General features: G+C 39.0%; 2 protein-coding genes across 3 annotated transcripts in view; one reads left to right on the forward strand and one right to left on the reverse strand.

Annotated features, from left to right (window-relative positions):
- Positions 1–14,724, forward strand: part of LOC129631040 (zinc finger protein OZF-like) — a 281,286-nt gene that overhangs the window by 73,955 nt on the left and 192,607 nt on the right. The window lies entirely within an intron of this gene.
- On the reverse strand, positions 4,033–4,937 carry LOC129631058 (synaptophysin-like protein 1). The gene has a single exon (XM_055551831.1). It carries the CDS (start codon positions 4,856–4,858, stop codon positions 4,142–4,144), a length of 717 nt encoding a protein of 238 aa, XP_055407806.1. The 5' UTR covers positions 4,859–4,937; the 3' UTR covers positions 4,033–4,141.

Here is a 14,724-nt window from a genome sequence, read left to right on the forward strand (position 1 = left end):
TTAGTTGGAGTTACAATATCAAGCTCTCAAAAATTAACAGAATGAATAGACATAGTAGTAGGACACAGTAGACATGAAGAGCATGAGAAATCGATTCATCATAATTAAGATTTATACAATTTTCACACAACAGTAGGATAAAAATCACGCAATTCCCATAGACTACAAACTAGTCCCAAAGACTAAAACGTTGATATAGTGCTGTGTATTTTGGCGTCTAGTATTACTGCCAGAAGTCTAGAACATTTATTATCTTAGTGATTGAAAGATTTTTAAAAGAAGAGATTGTGATATTAAAGGAAGAGAAGTTTACATCTATTACACTATTCATTATGTCATGTATCATACTGCATATTCTGTAAGTTCCATTTCCATGCATATGTTCGATAAAAACATACACAATATTCGAGGTGACTGGGCAAGCATTTCCTTAGCAGAAACTAGAATGAAGAAACAAGAACAGTCCAACCAATGGAGGTGAGTTAATTCTGCGCAAACATAGTGTGCACCTAAAGAATCCACAGTATCATAAAGTAGGGAGACCAGGATTTCCGAATGAAGTTCCTGACTGGATGAGCAGAATCGTCCTAGGGAAGTGAGGCTGGCAGGTGTTTGCCAGAGTCTGAGCACTTTAAGCCCCGGGGTACCACAACTAGTGAGCCCTCATTCCATAATGAAAGAATCCACTGTAATGAGAAGCCCACACACCGCAACCAGATAAAGCCCGCAAGCAGCAACAAAGACCCAGCCTAGTTAAAAAATAAAATAAAAACATAATAAGGAAGATGATAGAACTATAAATGACAAGTACTCGTTAATGCAAGAGGGAAACAAGTTAAAAACAATGAACAAGAAAGACTTTGCATGGGGGGGAGGGAGAAGGACACTGGGAAAACTCTACAAACCAGTAGAGAAGCTGGAGGACCTATGTGGGAACCATATTTTACTGCTTTCTCAGAAATATCTCCAGGAATTTAATCTTACTCATTCCCTCTTCCTTGCTTGCTCCCCTACTCCAGTCCTTCAATTAGACGTTCTGGTTGACACATCAGCATTAGCTAGGTGCAGATCTGCATGCAAAACAAGCCACCTTATCTTCAAAGACATTTCTTTACAACTCTCCTGTGATTACCTCCAGACCTCCACAAGGAAGCTTCCTTAATCCCAGAGTTCTGGTCTCTGTCTGGCTTTACTGCTCGTAGTTAAAAGATAGTAAGATAAATTATCAATAAATATGTGCTCAGCATTTTCTTAAAGTTGCTCTTCTGCGAGCTCTCCCTGCATTGTCTCTCATATTCCTGTGTGTTTGTGAGAATTATTCAGTGCGAAATTGCCACAGACCTAAGACATTGCCTATCCTGAAAATACTGAAATGAAGAGTGTAGGAGTTTATGACAATTTCCTGGCCTTTGACGCCACAGCTCATTGAGACTGAGGAATAGAAGACTCCCAATTCCCGTGTGTACCCTCCAAAGGAAATGCAAAACAAAATCACACTGAGATATTACCTCAGTCCTACTGGAACAGCTGTCACCAGGATGGAGGGGATATATGTCTACTTATGGCTGAATCAAACTGTTTTATGGCAGAAACCAATACAACACTGTAAAGCAATCATTCTCCAATCAAAAAATCCAGAGATTCCCGGAATCAAACTTCTAAGGTGCGTGCACCCATGCATACGCACACACACATACACAAAGACAAGAGATGACAAGTGTTATCATGAATGTGGAGGAAATGGAACTCTAATAATTATACTGCAGCATGTGAATTGGTGTACCAACTTTGAGAAATAGTTTAAGGTTCCTAAAAATATATTTTTACGTGGTTAAGACTTGAGCTTCCAATGCATGTGGTATGGGTTCAATTCCTGGTCAGAAACTAAGATCTGGCTCGCTGTATAGCATAGCTAAATATATATATCATATAATGCATCATTTCCATTATGAAATCATTGTCTTAGAAAGATACCTGCACTCCCATGTTCATTACTGAACTACTTACAATAGCCAAGACATGAAAACAATCTAAGTGTCCAACAGACAACAGATAAAATCTGAAAAAGGACAAAATCTAGCAACTATACCAACATATTTGGATACTGCAAATATTTGCTCAGTACATTATTCAGAAATAAAGACCCTCACTTAAATAAAGACCTCAGTAAAACACAGTATTAAAAAGAAAAAAAAAAGAGTCAAACTAACAGAAACAAAGTAGGTATCATGGTTTGTAGAATGAGGAGATATTAGTCAAAAGAATATATTTCTAGTTGTAACTGGAAGGAGTTATAAGAATCAAATTATAGTATGGTGAATATACTTATCAACACTCTGATATATAATTATAATAAGTGATCCTCACCCACAGAGACCAGGTTCCTATAGATCTCCCACATCATATCCCTATACAGGGCCCTCTGAGCAGGGTCCAGGCATTCCCATTCCTCCTGAGTGAATTCGATGGCCACATCCTTGAATGTCAACTGTTCCAATAAGGAAACACATTTCAGAAAGGGGTCATGAGAAGAGTTCTTATTGTCACAAAAAACTGAGGAGGAGGGAGGGGTGAGAATCATTTCAGTTGAAGTATGTTCTCTGACAGATTGACATATGTATCTGGAGCAAATTATGGGTACCTAATTTTAATTCCTCATGCTTTTTCATAAAATTATGATATCCTCCAGTTAAAGCAGATTTTTCATATTTGTGGGCAATATATGAAACACACAGAAAAAAATTCAACAAAGGTTTATCTAAGCAGAAGTGTTATCTATTATGTTTTACATAATAAGTGATATTCCTTATCTAAATGACTTACAGTATAATTGGCATCTTTTTTATTTTATTTTATTTTTATTTTAACTTCTTTATTAAGGTGGATACACATTCTCATATTAACAATTCTTGTGAACAAAAGCAACCAAAATAAGGCGATAGTAAGATGTGCTTCGCATAAAAACAATCAAGTGGCTAAGAGGAGATCTGGCCCTGTACAACAGAAAGATTAGGAAGCAAAACGTGAGTAAGTCGAATAATTCCAGAAGCTACCCAAATGTGTGAGCAAAGACAGCACACCCATAATATAGCTCACTTAGGTTCCTTCTTTATGACGCATAATTCCTTAATTATCCATTTGTGAAATAAGAACAAACATTAAGAAATGTGAAATCCAAATTGCATTCATTTTCACAATATCAATACTAAACTCAAGACAGCAACTTCATTGAATATAAATGTTTCAAAAGTAAAAGGCAATCTTAATTTTTTTTTTTATCCTATGAATAGGGTCTGCAAAAAAAGGTAGATTATTTTACTGTACTTGCAGGAGATTAGGTCTCAGCCTGCACGGAAGGAGCATAAGCAACAAAAGACAACAAACAAATACTACTAGGAGTAATGCCCATACATATCGAACTATCTAGGTGAACCATGTTTTACTTATGTAGCAAATCTATTAAATAACCAGCATATGGAAGCTTACACCTCATGCGAGGGAATTACCAAATTAACTATACATCTATTAGAAATCTCTAAACCCCACTCCCCAAACAATTTTAGTACACCTACCAAGTACTGTAGGTCATTTAGAAAAACAGAAATAATACGTCAGCCTTTGTAATTAAGCATTTTTCATAACATATAAACAGTGTTCAGATATAAACTGTTAACTAAATGTTTTTTCTAAATATGATTTATGTAATCAAGACTTTCTTAAACAAAGACACGTCTTAGGAATATGATCTGTACAAACTTACAGTAGTGTAATATTCCAAAAGAGATTTTCTTCTTATTATGATATGACAATAAAACTCTTTTCTGAGTGAAGATATACGTTAAGCCTTAAGGTGTAAACACTTTGGAAGGAAAACAACTTAGTGAAGAAATTACCGTTCATTTAAAAATGTGTATCATCTCATAATAGGCCCCTGAATTTTCAAATTCACATGTGAGAATACCTTTACATCTTAAATTCCTAGGAAAGGCACCAGCTTTATGTAAAAAAGCAGCAAAATTTTAAACCCACCAATTTACTGAAAAAGCCATTACTTTTATTAGAAACAAAAAATGCTTCTCAAGGTGTTGGCCACAGGTCATAGTACAGACATTTATTTCATACAGTGTACTTCTCCCTTCAATTATATTCCAGTTGGAGGAGGAATACCTCCTTGAGAAGTAGAAGTGTTTGATGGACTGTGAAAGCTGGTCTCCTTGTACACAAACCATGCATTTCCTCCCCAAAGTATCATATTCAGAAAGCCAAAGATCACAGACACGTTTAGGGATCCCATACTAGTCACAGAGACAAACTGGCACATCACTCCTTGAACATTACAAGTCTTAAGTTCCTGGACAATACTGGAACCGGTAGCTGCTTTAATGTCTGTAAGAGCTTTAGCCCAGGCTGAAGTGCTCACCAACCACAAAAAAGTCACAACAATAGTAATTACAAAGTCAGTCATGGTAAGCTTTCGACTATCACGATACAGGTTTGTGAAACCAACATACAGCAGAAGAGCAGCAATGCAGTACAGGAAGACAAAGACTGCAAAAGTAACATAGAACTGCTCAGAAGAGGAGTAATCTCCAATAAGGACATAATTTTTCCATTCTACACCACAGACATTTCCACCTTGAGGTGCCTGAAATGATGCTTCATTCAACCTGAATGGATAACCAAAAGCAGCTCTAATCGTTTTATTCTCAGGACCTGTAGCACAAGACACTTGAATTTCTGTTTTGCCCTTAAAACCTCCACAGGTAGCAAAAGCAAAGATAGAAGCAATCCACTCGAGGACTTTGATGAAGCCGAGAGGCTCCTTGAGCGGGTTGAGGTTGAGCTGGAAGGAGGACATCCTCTGAGGGAAGGAGGGAAAGAGTGTTAGGCGGAGGAGGAGGGGGACCGACCAGACAGAGCTCCACGGCCGCGAGGAAGGCTATAATTGGCATCTTAAGAGAGGACAAAATTGAGACATCCCTGGTGGTCAGGTGGTTAAGACTCCACATTTCACTGTAGGGGACACAGATTCAATACTCCTTTGGGGAACTAAGATGCCACATGCTGCATGGCATGGCCAAAAATTTAAATAGAGAGAGATGACAAGGTCCACAGTAGAATTTTTACAAAGTGTAAATATTAAGTGACAAAGATGATAAGAATAGCAATAACTTAAGGTGTCCAAATACTTTCTAGATATTAAGCATTACTCTAAATGCTTCATATGTAAGATTTTTTGCATGTGGACCATTTTCAAAGTCTTTATTGAATTTACTATTATATTACTTCCATTCTATGTTTTGTTTTTTTTGTCAGCATGTACAAAGAAAAACGATTCCATAAGAAAACTACTACTCCAAAAAACAATTTTAGGGACGTCCCTGCAGGTCCAGTGGCTAAGACTCTGAGCTCCCAATGCACGGAGCCCAGGTCCCATCCCTGGTCAGGGAACTACATTCCACATGCCAATTAAAAGAACCCACAAGCCATAATGAAGATGGATCTTGCAACTAAGCGGCACAGCCAAATGCATAAATAAATACTTTTTTTTTTTTTAAAAAAAAGAAACTTTAGGAAAGCTGTAGCATAAGAAATCAACACTGAAAAAATCAGTTGCAATTGTATACACAATTAACAATGTCAACTGGAAATTAGAGAAAAATTCTATTTATTATAACATCAAGAGGTAGAATATTTATGAAATATTGGCAAAAATATTAGCAAAGAAGGTAAAAGACTTATACACTGAATACTGCCAAACATTGCTAAAAGAAGTCCATGGAAACACACATAAAAGAAACTCTGTATTCAGGAACTGACAGGATTCTTAAAATGATCACAATACTCAAAATTTTCTGTGTGTGTGTGATCAGTCAATTCAGTAATGTTCTACTCTTTGTGAACCTGTTGACTATAGCCTGCCAGGCTCCTCTGTCCATGGGATTCTCCAGGCAAGAATACTGGAGTGGTTTGCCATGCCCTCCTCCAGGGGATCTTCCCAATCCAGAGATCAAACCCACATATCTTGTGTCTCTGCCTGCACTGGCAGGTAGGTTCTTTACCACTAGCACTACCTGGGAAGCCCTAAAGTTTTCTACAGACACAATGAAATACCTATTAAAATTTGAATGGCAATGTTTGTAGTAATAGAACAAATCATGTGAAAATTCCTATAGAATCTCAAGAGACCCCTAAATAGCCAAAACAGTCTTCCAAAAGGAATTGGAGGCCAACACTTTTAGATGTGAAAAATGCTGAAATCATCTGGGATGTGGTACAGGCATAAACAAATATACAGAAGCCAGTGGAGCAAATCAGAAAGCACAGAAATAACCCTTAGAATATATGGAAAAGTTGGCTTAAAGCTCAACATTCAGAAAACTAAGATCATGGCATCCGGTCCCATCACTTCATGGCAAATAGATGGAAACAGAGACTTTATTTTTTGGGGTTCCAAAATCACTGCAGATGTGACTGCAGACATGAAATTAAAAGACACTTGCTCCTTGGGAAAAAAAACTATGACCAACCTAGACAGCATATGAAAAAGCAAAGACATTACTTTGCCAACAAAGGTCTATCTAGTCAAAGCTATGGTTTTTCCAGTAGTTCTGTATGGATATGAGAGTTGGACTATAAAGAAAGCTGAGCACCAAAGAATTGATGCTTTTGAACTGTGGTGTTGGAGAAGACTCTTGAGTCCCTTGGACTGCAGGGAGGTCCAATCAGTCCATCCTAAAAGGAGATCAGTCTTGGGTGTTCATTGGAAGGACTGATGCTGAGGCTGAAACTCCAATACTTTGGCCACCTCATGCAAAGAGTTGACTCATTGGAAAAGACCCTGATGCTGGGAGGGATTGGGGGCAAGAGGAGAAGGGGATGACAGAGGATGAGATGGCTGGATGGCATCACCGACTCGATGGACATGAGTTTGAGTGAACTCCAGGAGTTGGTGATAGACAGGGAGGCCTGGCATGGTGCGATTCATGGGGTCGCAAAGAGTCGGACACGACTGAGCGACTGAACTGAACTGAACTAACATATTTAATACGTATATTATATAATACATACTGTTAACTGCTGTACAGCAAGCAGAAATCAACACTAGGTTGTAAATCAACCACACTTAGATAAAAGAAAAAAACAAAATCAGAAAACTATCCTCTCTCAGAAAAAGATTATTATTTAGTGACAGAAGCAGAATGGAGGATTTCAGGGGAAAAAAAAATTTAGGCCATCTGTGTGGCTTTTGGGATCTTAGCTCCCAGATGAGGGATTGAGGGACTTCCCTGATGGCCCAGTGATTAGGGCTCTGCTCTTCTATTGCTGGGGGCATGGGCTCGATCCCTGGTCCAGGAACTAAGATCCCACATGCCATACTGTGTAGCCAAAAAAAAAAAAAAAAAAATCCATAGTGAGGTCTATGGATTGTACCAGAGGAGGGATCAAACCATGGCCAACCGCAATGAAACCCCGAGTCCTAAGCACTGGACTGCCAGGGAACTCCCATCAGAATCCACCTTGATTTGAAATTTTTATGGCTTAAGGGACTTCCCAGATGGTGCAGTGCTTTAGATTTAGTGTATCCAATGCAGGAGTGACACATTCAATCCCTAATTGCAAAATAAAAGACTAAAAAAAAGAAAATTCTGAGGTTTAAAAAACTAGAAAAAAAAATCTTCCTGAAAACATCCCTTCTTTGATGAGTTAAATGTTTAGCACATGCTGTGTAAAATTCACATGTGCACAAAATACAGAGTGAGAACTAATTTAAATATTCAGAACATTACATTTTAAAGTTATGAGAAGAAATAATTTATGGTAAACAAACATAATTACATGTCTCATTAACCACTCTACCTACCTTGTTAGCACTGATAAAGTGCACACACTCATTCTGTCAGTCAGGATGATTCCAATCACTGATCATCTAACAGGAAATGAAATCAATACCTTGTCTTCAAGTCACTTATATTCTGTTAAGTGTGAGTCAGCAATAATTAAATAAGATATGACAACGTTAAGTACGATGCCATTGTATAACTATAATAATAGAGTTATGAGGTGTCCTAATAGAAACAAGGTATTTAGGAATTGCCCATATAATAAGATATTTGAACAACATTACTAATTCATTGAAAATGAGAGGCATAAATGGGCTGAAAGAGGAGTGAAAAAGTTGGCTTAAAACTCAACATTCAGAAAATGAAGATCATGGCATCTGGTCCCATCACTTCATGGGAAATAGATGGGGAAACAGGGGAAACAGTGTCAGACTTTATTTTTGGGGGGCTCCAAAATCACTGAGGATGGTGATTGCAGCCATGAAATTAAAAGATGCTTACTCCTTGGAAGAAAAGTTATGACCAACCTAGATAGCATATTGAAAAGCAGAGACATTACTTTGCCAACAAAGGCCCATCTACTCAAGGCTATGGTTTTTCCTGTGGTCATGTATGGATGTGAGAGTTGGACTGTGAAGAAAGCTGAGTGCCAAAGAATTGATGCTTTTGAACTATGGTGCTGGAGAAGACTCTTGAGAGTCCCTTGGACTGCAACGAGATCCAACCAATCCATTCTGAAGGAGATCAGCCCTGGGATTTCTTTGGAAGGAATGATGCTAAAGCTGAAACTCCAGTACTTTGGCCACCTCATGCGAAGAGTTGACTCATTGGAAAAGACTCTGATGCTGGGAGGGATTGGGGGCAGGAGGAGAAGGGGACGACAGAGGATGAGATGGCTGGATGGCATCACTGACTCGATGGACATGAGTCTGAGTGAACTCCGGGAGTTGGTAATGGACAGGGAGGCCTGGCGTGCTACGATTCATGGGGTCGCGAAGAGTCAGACATGACTGAGCGACTGAACTGAACTGAACTGATCAAAGAAAGGGTGAGTTTCAAAATGATGGCAAAGCATGTACCAATCGTCAGGAAACGTAATGGCTACAATTAAAGGATGAGCAAAGGATATTAAACTATATATACTGCATACTTATTTTACATGAATGAGTGGTAAAGAACCTAAGATGTAAAAGAAAAGACAAAACCAGCTTATCTAATGAATAATTTAAATGAGTACCACTTTAGAACTGGGAGACAAATATAGCACTGAGAAAATGAACAATTTGAAGTTAAAAGTTTTGGCTGTTGGAATTAAAGCTTCTATTCACAATTTCTGGGGCTTCTGTGATGGTTCAGTGGGTAAAGAATCCTCCTGCCATGCAAGAGACTGAGGAGACATGGGTTCCATTCCTGAGTCAGAAGATTCCCTGGATGAGGAAATGGCAACTCACTCCAGTATTCTTGCCTGAAAAATCCCATGGACATAGGAGCCTGGTGGGCTACAGTCCAAAGGGTCACAAAGAGTTGGACATGACTGAGTGATTAAGCACATCAGTTCAGTTCAGTCACTCAGTCGTGTCCGACTCTTTGCGACCCCATGAATCGCAGCATGCCAGACCTCCCTGTCCATCACCAACTCCTGGAGTTCACCCAAACTCATATGCATCGAGTCAGTGATGCCATCCAGCCATCTCATCCTCTGTCGTCCCCTCTCCTCCTGCCCCTAATCCCTCCCAGCATCAGGGTCTTTTCCAATGAGTCAATTCTTCGCACAAGGTGGCCAAATATTGGAGTTTCAGCCTCAGCATCAGTCCTTCCAATGAACACCCAGGACTGGTCTCCTTTAGGATGGACTGGCTGGATCTCCTGGCAGTCCAAGGGACTCTCAAGAGTCTTCTCCAACACCACAGTTGAAAAGCATCAATTCTTTGGCGCTCAGCTTTCTTCATAGTCCATACATGACCACTGGAAAAACCATAGCTTTGACTAGACGAAACTTTGTTGGCAAAGTAATATCTCTGCTTTTTAATATGCTATCTAGGTTGGTCCTTTCCTTCCAAGGAGTAAGCGTCTTTTAATTTCATGGCTACAGTCACCATCTGCAGTGATTTTGGAGCCCCCAAAAATAAAGTCTGACACTGTTTACACTGTTTCCCCATCTATTTCCCATAAAGTGATGGGACCGGAAGCCATGATCTTAGTTTAAGCACACACACACTGACAATTACAGCATGTTAATGTGTATAAATTAATAATAAATGTTTACATAAATCTTCACAAACATCCTTAGTATATCTGTAAAACTGAATTCTTAGATTTGACATTGTGGTTTATAAGAAATACAGACTTTGTCATTCAGATGAGAAATTCATTAGTATGTCTCACAACTTATTCGCCAAAGCTGGTCTCCTATCTTGCCTTGATGGAAGCAGACTGTGAAGTTAGATAATGGGGAAAAAGAAGAAGAGATATTTCATGAAAATCAATATACAGAGTAAAAGTAGGAAAAAGAAAATATATTTAACATCACTAACCAGCAAGCCTGAAACCTCTGTGCTTTTTGTTTCTTCCATTGGCACCCCTGGAGGCCTTCAGGGCTCATAAAAAGGGAGAGTTTCTACTCCACTTGGGTGATATACTTTAGGAACTTGTCATTGTTTGTGGGAATTGGCAAGTGGCAACAGTTTTTCAGAAACCACCTCAGCTTATCAAGTGTGCACAATCATTGCACTACATTTGAACTATTATATTTCCAGGAGATGGTATATCAAAGTCACAAAACACATCTCAGAGACTGGCTGTCTACCTCCCAGGCAACACTGAGTCCACAGTAGTTCTGGCAGCAGGAAAACATTAGCTAAGTACTTTGCTGACACCAGAGAGTCTGTAAGGGGAAAAAGGGAGTTCACATCTCACACACACATTTATCTAGGGTCCAAACGAAGCCAGTGGCAAAGAGAGAGGGGAAGGAAAAATAATTCTGAAAATTGAATGAAGCTTGAGGCAAAAACCTAGTTCCTGAAGACCACAATAATTCCTGCCTGGTAGTACTATAATTTAACATAATGCTCACTGATGGTGTTTGTAGATATTTTTATCTTTTGGAGTGGCAAAAAAAGTTCATTTGGGTTTTCTAAAAGCTAATATAAAATAATCCAAATGAACTTTCTGGCAAACTCAATATATCCCGCATAATATGATACTAAATTTATATATAATTTTAAATCTTATTTGCCAAACACGAAAGAAGTTTGAGATTACTTTCATGGTAATAGAGTAATTGCTATAAAATGTCTATGGCATAATGAAAATATTTTTTCTAAATATCTCCTGTAAAACTATGTAGTCATGAAGAAGCATAATGAAGTGTTACATCATCTATACATCAAAATTAAGTATTAATAAATGAAATAATAAATGAAATGTTCTCCAAATAACAGCCAAAGTCTCGGCATTTTAACGATATGATTATATTAATTAAGAATGTCAACACAGGGTCTACCCTGGTGGTCCAGAATATCAAAAGTTTTGGTATATCAAAAGTCATGCTAACATTCCATGCACATCTACCTTCTAAAATCGTATTACATTTGGCTGCAAAGAAAAAAATTAAACCAATGAAGAATGATGTCAGAAGGATAGCAGAAAACTAACAGGCACTCATTAACCCATGAGGAACTCAATATACAATAAACAAACAGAAAAGCCTTTGGGAAAACTCTACAAACGAGTAAAGCCTCACTACCTGTCCAGAAAACATTAAGCCAACAAGTGTAGGAAAAGTTCATGACACTTTGCTGGCCTCATGACAATCTGAAGTAATTGAATTACAGCTGAGCTATTTCAAATCCCAAAAGATGATGCCCCATACGTGGAACAGGGAATAGTGCTTTCCAGTACCTTGAAAGTGTTCAGTTTAAGTTCTTGTCTGAAACAGCTTTAAGATAAAAGCTTGTATTTGCATGGGCCGCTTACATCTGAAACTGATATTTCCTCTTAACAAGCTGAAAACAATTTCAATAAAAGCAATAAAACTGTTCTTTTCTATTAATGTGCTGTGCTTAGTCACTCAGTCGTGTCCCACTCTTTGAGACCCCATGGACTACAGCCTGCCAGGCTCCTCTGTCCATGGGGATTCTCCAAGGAAGAATACTGGAGTGGGTTGCCATGCCCTCCTCCAGGGGATCTTCCCAACCCAAGGATCAAACCCAGGTCTCCCACATTGCAGGTGGATTCTTTACTGACTGAGCCACCAGGGAAGGCCTTTTTATTAATACTTCATCAAAAACTCTGTTTTAAACATTCCATTTAGCACCAGTGCACACAGGCCAAGTTTTCACATTAAAACTATTTCTGTACACCATCTTTCAATCCTAAGAACTTGATGGTGCACTTTGCTTCTGTAATAAAAGTACCCAGGTGGAATAAATGTGTGTTGATGAAATGAACATGATTCATTCAAGGTTATGAAGAATAATTAAATTTTAATTAAAACAGGAATAAAAAGATAGCAAAAGGTAATGGCAGCCATTAAATGTCAATCATACACATATATCACTGCAGATGATGACTGCAGCCATGAAATTAAGACGCTGACTCCTTGGAAGGAAAGTTATGGCCAACCTAGACAGCATATTAAGAAGCAGAGACATTACTTTGCCAAAAAAGGTCCGTCTACTCAAGGCTATAGTTTTTCCAGCAGTCATGTATGCATGTAGGAGTTGGACTATAAAGAAAGCTGAGTGCCGAAGAAGTGATGCTTTTGAACTGTGGTGTTGGAGAAGACTCTTGCGAGTCCCTTGGACTGCAAGGAGATCCAACCAGTCCATCCTAAAGGAGATCAGTCCTGGGTGTTCATTGGAAGGACTGATGTTGAAGCTGAAACTCCAATACTTTGGCCACCTGATGCAAAGAGCTGACTCATTGGAAAAGACTCTAATGCTGGGAAAGATTGGGGGCAGGAGAAGGGGACGACAGAGGATGAGATGGTTGGATGGCATCACCGACTCAATGGACGAATTTGGGTGGACTCCGGGAGTTGGTGATGGACAGGGAGGCCTGGCGTGCTGCAGTTCGTGGGGTTGCAAAGTTAGACATGACTGAGCGACTGAACTGAACACATACATACAGGATTCTGGCACTTTGGATTACATTTTTCTTTCACAATCAAAAACTGCCCTCTTTTTAATTTCAAAGAGCAAGACTAATTTTTCATTAATCACATGTATAGAACAGCTATTCCTAAGCAATGCAGAATGTTACCAACTTTCCATGTGTATTGTTGCTACCAGATAATCACTATTAGCTTTTCACTTTCTTCCCATGTGAAGTCCAGTCCATTAAGGTCCTGCTGATCTGTTCATAGTGATTGGCAGATGCTTCTAATGATTCATTGTGACCTATCTCCAAAGGGCACCCTTGAATAATAAGCATGGCTAATCATGTCATATTTTTATATTACTTTTTGTCCCTCTCTGATGCTAATTCACACAATATTCAATTGGATAATTTAAGATCCTTTCTTTTTTAGGAAATAAGGATATGCATCACCCACACTAAATGAAGTCAGCCCCCTCATTTTATTGATTTCTTCTCAGACTATCATAAAAAAGCTGTAATGAATGCATAAGATCAACAGTCTTCAAACTTCAGGTAGAAAGGTATCAACAGTTCAAAAAGCCTCTGGTAATTACATATTTATACAGATAATGGGCCATTTCCACATATGTCCTTCTTTCTCTCATATAGCAAATATGTCATTATTTTTAACATATTGTCACTTGTAATGATTCTGCACTGTAATAATCTCAGACTTATCTCGGAGAAATGGGCTCTTCCTCACAGCTCAGTAGTAGAGAATCTGCCTGCAACGCCAAGAGACGCAGGTGCAATACCTGGGTCAGGAAGACCCCCTGGAAGAGAAAATGGTAACCCACTCCAGTGTTCTTGCCTGGGAAATCCCATGGAAAGAGGAGCCTGGAGGGTACAAGGGGTCACAAGAGTCAAGACACAACTCAGTGATTAAACCACTACCACCACAATCTTGGAGAAATAACTTATTTACTCCTAGTATTAAATTTTCCAATGTGTACTCTGCTGAGAGAATTGCTCAAAAAATTTACCAACATCATCACACTTGAAAGGATTCTCGGCAATATTAAGTTCTTCAGTGAATGCTGAGGATGCACTGGTTTCCACAGTAGGTAAATTTCTAGTTTCTGAGCTGTATAGGTGCACTTATTACACAAAAGGTGTGGATACCCGATGGAAATTTTTACAGTACTCATTACATTCCTCTCCAGAATAAGTCCTGTGTTTCAGAGTGTCTATCTTCTGGTACAAGCCTTAGCACAGGTATTGCTTTGTGTGGTTTCTATGAAAGATGTATATTGAGATGTCTAGTGCATTATGAGACCTGCATAGGGCCTCTCCTCATGGATTTGAAGTGTTTCTCCTTAATGGACTGTCTGATCTTGCCTAATTCTTGAATTCTACATAAAGATTTTGTCACCCTCATTGCATTTACAAGGTGTCACTCCACTATGTCTTTTTTTTTTAATTAAAAAAAAATTTAAACTTTTTATTTTTGGCTGTGCTGAATCTTTGGGGCTGCACGGGCTTTTCTTTAGTTGCAGCAAGTTGGGGCTACCCTCAGTAGCCTGCAGTATGCAGGCCTCTCTTATGTTGGGAGGAGCACAGGCTCTAGGGTGTGCGGGCTTTGGTAGTCGCGGTGCACAGGCTCAACAGTTGTAGCCCATGGGCTTAGTTGCTCTGAGGCATGTGGGATCTTCCTGATCAGGGATCAAACCCATGTCTACTGCATTGACAGGCATATTCATTACCACTGAGCCACTAGGGAAGCCCCGTGTCCCATTGTCTG

Source organism: Bubalus kerabau, chromosome 17 (genome assembly GCF_029407905.1).
Source record: "Bubalus kerabau isolate K-KA32 ecotype Philippines breed swamp buffalo chromosome 17, PCC_UOA_SB_1v2, whole genome shotgun sequence".
In the NCBI taxonomy this organism is placed as follows: domain Eukaryota; kingdom Metazoa; phylum Chordata; class Mammalia; order Artiodactyla; family Bovidae; genus Bubalus; species Bubalus kerabau.

Excerpts from the sequence above, each read along its gene's own strand:
- LOC129631058 (XM_055551831.1), bottom strand. The coding sequence starts at position 4,858 with ATGTCCTCCTTCCAGCTCAACCTCAACCCGCTCAAGGAGCCTCTCGGC.